The sequence below is a fragment of the Etheostoma cragini genome, chromosome 12 (assembly GCF_013103735.1).
Source record: "Etheostoma cragini isolate CJK2018 chromosome 12, CSU_Ecrag_1.0, whole genome shotgun sequence".
NCBI classification, from domain to species: Eukaryota; Metazoa; Chordata; class Actinopteri; order Perciformes; family Percidae; genus Etheostoma; species Etheostoma cragini.
The window spans coordinates 24,337,282-24,344,768 of record NC_048418.1 but is presented as its reverse complement, the minus strand read 5'-3'; the positions used below and the strand labels follow the sequence as shown (position 1 = coordinate 24,344,768).

The 7,487-nt window shown below is 42.9% G+C and overlaps 1 protein-coding gene across 1 annotated transcript in view; it reads left to right on the top strand.

The window, feature by feature from the left end:
• The window catches only part of LOC117953868 (ephrin type-A receptor 4-like), a 25,900-nt gene that overhangs the window by 2,235 nt on the left and 16,178 nt on the right, over positions 1–7,487 (top strand). Inside the window, exons 3-5 of the mRNA XM_034887277.1 lie at positions 1,119–1,316; positions 1,803–1,913; positions 2,344–2,698. Of these exons, the coding sequence (XP_034743168.1) occupies positions 1,119–1,316; positions 1,803–1,913; positions 2,344–2,698 (664 nt within the window). The remainder of the gene's footprint in view (positions 1–1,118; positions 1,317–1,802; positions 1,914–2,343; positions 2,699–7,487) is intronic.

Genomic DNA, 7,487 nt, shown 5'->3' with positions numbered 1-7,487 from the left:
CCCCCCCCCCCCCCCCCCTCACACACACACGCCCCACCCTCACCATCACACACACACACACTGACATTCTCCGGCTCTCCCTCTCTTTTTCTTCACTTCGACACGGCGCATTTAGTGTGTATACAGCTCTCACTAGTGCAGATTATTATTCAGTGGCAATAAAAAGCCAATTTGAAGTTGGGAGGCTCAGCGGTCATTTGAAGGGTCACGGTACAAGGCAAATAGTTGGCTCTATTGAGATGGATGGAGCAGCGAAGGTTGAAGCCCGCTTCACTTGTATGGAAATGTGTGTGTAAAAGCCTTGGAGTCGCAACAAATCTGAACCACTGTCCACCGCTGAATATTAATGCAGGAATGAATGTTTTCAAATGGCAGACGTGGATGAACCTCAGCATCTGAAATGTGTTTGTTCTTTCTGTATTTGTGAGGACCTACATTTAGAAAATAAGCTACGTTCTCCACAGGGAGCGTGTTTTTCTGGTCATTTTAGCTAAGTTTAGACTTCAGCTTTGGGTTTCAGTTCATGCCAGTGCAGTATGAAAATCAACTTTCTGAGGGTTGCTATAATCGTCACACTAAACATTAAGTAATGTTAATTTTTTTTAAATTTGCTACTGCCACCAGAGACTATTTTTGCAGCCTTCTGAGGTTTAAACTCCTTACATGTACTTGTTGGTCCATTCTAGTACTCTAACAACTGAAACTCTCTGACAACCTTTAAACACAGCATGCTCCCCCATTCACTTCCTTTTCACAACATCTGGCTATATTGCTTGTCTCCCCGGTTTCATTTCATTGCTACTTGGTAGATCATTATTCAAATGTATTAAAGTTTACTGAATAAGAAACAAATTGGACCTGCTTCCAACCTAATGATTATTTTGATGGAGCATTTGCTTTAATGAAGTTTCTCCAAATTGATTTTCATACTGTTGGCATGCATTGCAGTGGATGCCTTGAAAGCAGAAAATCAATGGAAATGTTTTTGGTACATGTTGTAGAGCGCTGGCCTGTAATGTTGAGTAAACCCAGTTTGTCGTTAAGGGTCATTTAAACCCTGTACTCTGTGGACGTGCTCACGGGCACAGTAACACAACTGCATGTGTGTTTGTCTGCAGTGGGAAGAAGTGAGTATAATGGACGAGAAGAACATCCCCATCAGAACGTACCAGGTGTGCAACGTCTTAGAGCCCAATCAAAACAACTGGTTGAGGACGGACTGGATCCCTCGGTCCGGCGCCCAGCGGGTCTACGTTGAAGTCAAGTTCACCCTGAGGGACTGTAATAGCCTGCCGGGAGTCACCGGCACCTGCAAGGTACAAGAAAACTCCATTTTGGAATTTTTAAAAGGAGACAACAAGGATTTCCAATTAAGGACATTACTTTTTCTCAACATTTTAACTTCTTTTCTAATTTGTTAATGGACAGGCCACTGTTAATGGAGCTTTATTATACAGTATATTACAGCTAATCCAAATCAGAATAGATTTAATTGCCACAATAAGTGCAATTATATGGAATTTGCCTTGGTGAAAGGTGCATACAAACAATAATGAAATACAGAAAAGCAAATACGTGCATACAAAATAACCCAATGGGTTGAGTGCAAAGTTTGCAAAGAATATGCAATGGACAGACGTAGAGTCCAGGATAAAGGTTAGTGCAAGTGTAGGGATGGGGGGTTAAGAGTCAGTTGCCCCCCCCCCCCCCCCCCCCACCCCGACTCATTATCAAATTCAGAGAAAAGATGTGTGCAGATGATGATAAATAGACTGCTTTTTTCTGTCCGTTTTTTCTTGCAGGAGACATTCAATCTGTACTACCACGAGTCTAACGAAGACCGAGAGAGCTACATCAAAGAGAGCAGCTTCGTTAAGGTGGATACTGTGGCAGCAGACGAGAGCTTCACCCAGGTAACACCCACCAACTGAGTCAGGCTTTGAGTTTTTTATCTTCCCTTCACTCACTTTAATTTGCTCTTATCCTGAAACTGAAAAACCCCTGCGGCACTTTATTGCTTTTTTTTTCATTTGTTTAACAAGCACTTTTATCTGCGATGTCCATTCTGCCAACCCAGAAATGCTGCCTGGGTGCTTTTGCCTAGTCATTCCAAAAAAAAAAAAAAAATACTTCTGATTTTCACATTGTAGGCATTACAGCTTATTTTACCTCTGCAGTCAATAGAAGTCAATCTGGATGAGAGCCAAATGCTGCAAATGTGAAGATAGGCCACGGTTCAATAGCAATTCCCACTTTAGGTTGAACAAGCAAGTTGAATAAATGAGGGCTGACACAGTTAACTGCACATTTCCATTAATGTAGCTCCATTCTTTTTCCATCCAGGTGGACGTCGGCGACCGCATCATGAAACTGAACACCGAGGTGCGAGACGTAAAGGTCACGACCCGGAAGGGTTTCTACCTGGCCTTTCAGGACGTCGGGGCCTGCATCGCTCTGGTTTCCGTCCGAGTTTTCTTCAAAACCTGCCCGCTCACCATCCGTAACCTGGCAACGTTTCCCGACACGGTTACCGGGGCCGATACGTCTTCCTTAGTGGAGGTCAGGGGGTCTTGCGTCAACCAATCGGAAGAAAGAGAGGAGCCTAAAATGTACTGTGGTGCTGACGGAGAGTGGTTGGTTCCTATTGGTGGATGTGTCTGCAACCCAGGATATCAAGAGAAGGGTGGCACATGTAAAGGTAAGAGATGCTCTACCAAAAGGGGTTTCAGACCCCCGCTCCCCTTTTGTTGCCTCCTCTTTGTCCCAAGGGCCGATGGGTAACAGTCACTAGCGCTCCAGGTAACTATTCGCTAACAATGGAAAACACTCACAGAGGTTTGGTTTGCATAGTAATTAACACCAGCTTGATTATTCTGTGCATTGTTTTAATTATTTCCAAGAGTTATATTTAGAATTGTTGTTGTCTTAAAGGGATACTCCGATGATTAGATGATTTAACCCTGCAGCATATTCTACAACACTTAACCCTTGTGTTGTCTTCCCGTCAACCACGAAAAAAAACTATTTTAGTCGCTTTTTTTTACATCATTGTATCTTTTTTCCGACATTTTTGTCACCTTTTCAATGTTGTGGGTGCTTTTCTTGATGTTTTTGCCAACGTTTTTTGATATTTTTAATGTTGACGTTTTCAGTGCATATTTCGGTGGCCCTTTTTTTGTGACATTTGTTTATTTGTACTAAAAATGGGTCAATTTGACCCATGAGGGTTAATCAGTGTGGATGTTTTTGCCACTTTTTACAAAATGATAGCCGGGTTTTATCCGAAATGTGTTTTGGAAAAATGGAGATTGGAGATAGATTGGCAATAGAATACTAAGTTACAAACTGCAATCCCTTAAGTTGCAGTACATATGACACTTCTTTTAAAGTGGCTTAAAGTAGCTATGTATTTTTGGAGTAGTCAAACAGATGTGACAAGAATTTTTTATTTTGATGGCACAACATACAACAACCTCCATAAAGGAATAATTTAACATGTTGGGAAGTACTTCGTCCCAATACTTAGATAATACTTAGATACTGCTATCAGACATGAGAATGGTGTTGAAGTTGTCATCTAAGCCAAGAAAGAATATAAGAGCATTTCCCAACATGCCTTGTGTTGTCTTCTCGTCAAAATTAAAAATCCTCGCTTTTGCTGATGCTTTTAATCAATGTTTTAAACGTTTTCTCACGTTTTTGTCCCTTTTTTCAACACTTTTGAAGCTTTTTTTCAACATTTGCCTTTTTTTTAAAACTTTTCAACACTATGTAACACTGTAACAATGTAGCTTATTAACTTTAGTTTTACAGTAATTTGGGGAATTTATGGTCAATAAACCTCATTTATAGTACATTATACCTAATGTTTGAGTTAGAAAAGCTGACATTAGGAATAATTAAGACTAAAATTAAAGGAATGGATATTGATAATCACAGACTGGAATATGTCAACTTTTACTCAATATTATTTCAAAACAAATGCCATAAAATTGAATAAGACCCTCCAAAATTAATGAAACTAGAGATTTGTACTTGCCAAAGAGCATTGTGGGGAATCAATCATGTTATTTTGGGGAATTAAAAAGAACATTAATATAGGAAAACGGGTCAATTTGACCCGAGGACAACACAAGGGTTAAAATATTCACCTGTACTGGTCGTAGGAGATAACAGTAACAATCGTTACATTTTTTATTTGACTGCACTTTCAGCTTCTTTTGAAAAGTAACTGTTATATATACATCATGTCATGCAACATCAATATCCTCAACTGAATCGGTTTGTCTGATATCTTTTAACAAAGCTAAGATGTAAGAGGTTTTTTAAGTCCTCTAATGAGTATCAGTAGACGTGGTTGGGTCTCAGTGTGAGGTGTGCTGACATAATGGCCATCTGGACTAAAATGTCTTTCTATCACTTACAAATCTGGTCTGAACTTTACTGTAACAAACGGGCAAGCTGTTCACACCTTTCAGCTACATACATGTGGCGCACATGACGTGTAATCTTTGGACGGGACTTGTTGTCGGGATTGAAGACGACTAAATGCGCGCGCTTGTGTGAGAAAGCCGTGAGAATGGGGGGGGGGACAACAGACTTGGTGGAGACACTTTTACAACATGGCTTCGCTCCCCCCATTTAGTCTCATACACAACAGACACACATCACGTTTGCTCACACACACACACACACACGCAGATACACACAGAGACCAATAGAGACTTCCTGATCTGCTCCCTCAGTTTTATTTATGAAGCCTATCCCAGCGGGCTAATTGTATAACAAACCGACCCATAATTCAAAGAGAAAAGGAGAGACACTGAGAGAGAGAAAGGCAAAGAGATGGACATAAAGCGAGCAGTGCAGTGAGTGCCAGTTGGCGTTACAGAGGCGGTGGGTGTGGGGATCGGACTTTTTCTTCTTTGCAATAAGAAGAGCAGTAGCCAAATTCTCAGTGTGACAAACGTCTGAAACCTTCACCCCGCTTGCCCTGTTTGTTCTTTCTGAAAAGAGGAGGAGGTTTGCGGGGTGGTCCCTGAAACCTGAAAGATGTTCCTCCTCAACTAGATTTAGGAGAGGCCCTTGTCTCTGTTAAACCTCCAGCAGATGTGAAGTGCCATCTATCTATCTGGTCTCCTCTCCGTCTCCCCGCTCTCACTGGCTGTCAGGTTGTTGGCCGCGTTCAGCTGCCTCAGTGGAAATCCATCAAAGTCTGGATGAATACCGAATGCGGCTCGGCCAAAACTCTGACCCTGCAGTATTGGATAGACGCCTCTGTACTTCATCCATTTTGAGTTTGAAATTTCCGGAGAGTTATAGCGGAGCTGGCAGCGCAGAGTGGGATGGAGGGAAAAGGCAGATAGTTTTGTGAGGAGATTTAGATCATCTGGCTGATGTCACTGATCTCAAGAGGTTTCTGGATCATGAGGACTCTGGTCCCTCCACTCAGTCACTACAACAGACAGGTAGACAGAAACTGAGTCAATGTAGCTCGGACAGAGACACCTGTGCTTACAGTTTGGTTCATACTGAACAATGCAGCGGAAAAAATGATAATATATTCTCACTTTATGCACCAAATAGCAATAAGGAACACTTGAAATGGACTTACTTGCCTCAGTGCAGAGTGAGATTTAAACATTGAGGATGCTTGAAGACTTCACTTAACAAACAAATATGTTTATTAATGAGGTCTTTGAGGTAAGCCGAGCCAGGCTAGCTGTTTCCCCCTGTTTCCAGTCTTTAGCTGAGCTAAGCTAACCTTCTCCTTGCTTTAACGTGCAGATATGACAGTAGTGTCGATCTTCTCATCTAGCTTTCGGCCAGAAAGCAAATACGTGTATTTTATTAAAAAAGCCAAACTATTCCATAAGTTTCATCCAGGAAATACCTCAAATGATAGCAAAACCTCAAAAAAAGCTCACCTTTTGGGTGACAAACCATGCGATTTTGTAATAGAAGCTAACTAGAAATTGCTAACTGAGCATTGCACATAGGACTATCTAGCTATCTGAGATATTTGATATATAGCCCCTAAATATCATATATCTGATTATTACTACAGCTACATTTCCTGGTGCCAGTTTGCTTCCGTGATGATATTTTTACTCGCTTCCTTGTGCTACTCTTTGCTTTCTTAAAAACTCCTGTTGAATTAAACGGAGTAGACGTAGCAAAAAAAAAAAAAAAAAGTTCATTTTCGCTGTTGACGCAGAGTAATGAGGATGGAGAGGACGAGAGGAGAAGCTCTGGAGAGGAAGAAGGGATTAGAAGTTGAATGGGGCGAGAGGGGGATTGAAAGAAGGCCGCTGACAGCAGAAGGCATCAATACAGGACCGACCCTCCCCCGCTGGGGGGGGGGGTGGGGGGCGTCATCGGGTGCAAAGGGGATGAGTAGAGAAACACAAGAGAGGGGGAAGTCCCCCTGTTTTCTAAACCCTGCGGTTAAGACCGAGGTCATGACTGAGCCCGATGAAGACGTCAAAAAGTCTGACTGACAGCCACTCACACACACACACACACACACACACACACACGCTCACACACACTAATACCCTGAGTTCAGCTACGGAGTGCAGGGTCATGACCGAGGTAGATGAAGACGTCAAAAGTTTGACAGCTGCAATCCGTCTGGGAGGATCGGAAATGAGGGAGGAGAGAGGAGAGAAGAGAAGAGAAAGAACAGAGAGAATGTGAAATGTGGACGGCCGGAGAGGCGGAATGAAAAAGAAAACCTTTTGCTTTTTGTTTAACTGTCTCGACACCGGCCTCCTTTTTCTGTTGTCTGATTCTGCTCCCTGCCTGGGAGAGTCTGACTCTGTGTGTGTGTGTGTGTGTGTGTGTGTGTGTGTGTGTTCCTGTGATCCTGTGTTTCCCTGGGTCCAGAGAGATTTCATGGCTGTGCTTCTTTCCAACGCACCTGCAGTGTCTCGTCGGCAGCAGAAAGCGTTTGGAACGAGAGCGATGAAAAGAGAGAGAAGAGGGAAAGACAGCCACACTCAAAGAGAAGAGAGATGACAGAAAGAAAGATTGAGCGGATGATAGAAAGAGTGCATAATCGCTGTACTCAGTCCCTCTAATTATTCCATCCCATTTCTGGACTCTGGACATGTTGGATTGCTCTGCGTGTGTGCGTGTGTGAAGCGTGCGTGCGCGTGTGTGTACTGTATCTCCGATTTCCTCCCGAACAAAGCCCTCCCTCCCATATCCGCACAGTTTGGAGGACTGCCCAGGAATGCCTAGAGAAGAGTGTGTGTGTGTGTGTGTGTGTGTGTGTGTGTGAGCGTGTTTGTGTAAGTGCACGTACAGCAGGTGACAAAGCAGGCAAAGGAATGGCACAAGTGATTTTTCAAAGCAAGCCAAACCCAGGTGGAGGGGAATGGTTTGCATTCCACCATCACAATCTGTGTGTGTGTGTGTGTGTGTGTGTGTGTGTTTCTGGGTGTGTGCGTGCTATTGTCTTCTTCTCCCAGGTTCTTCTTCAT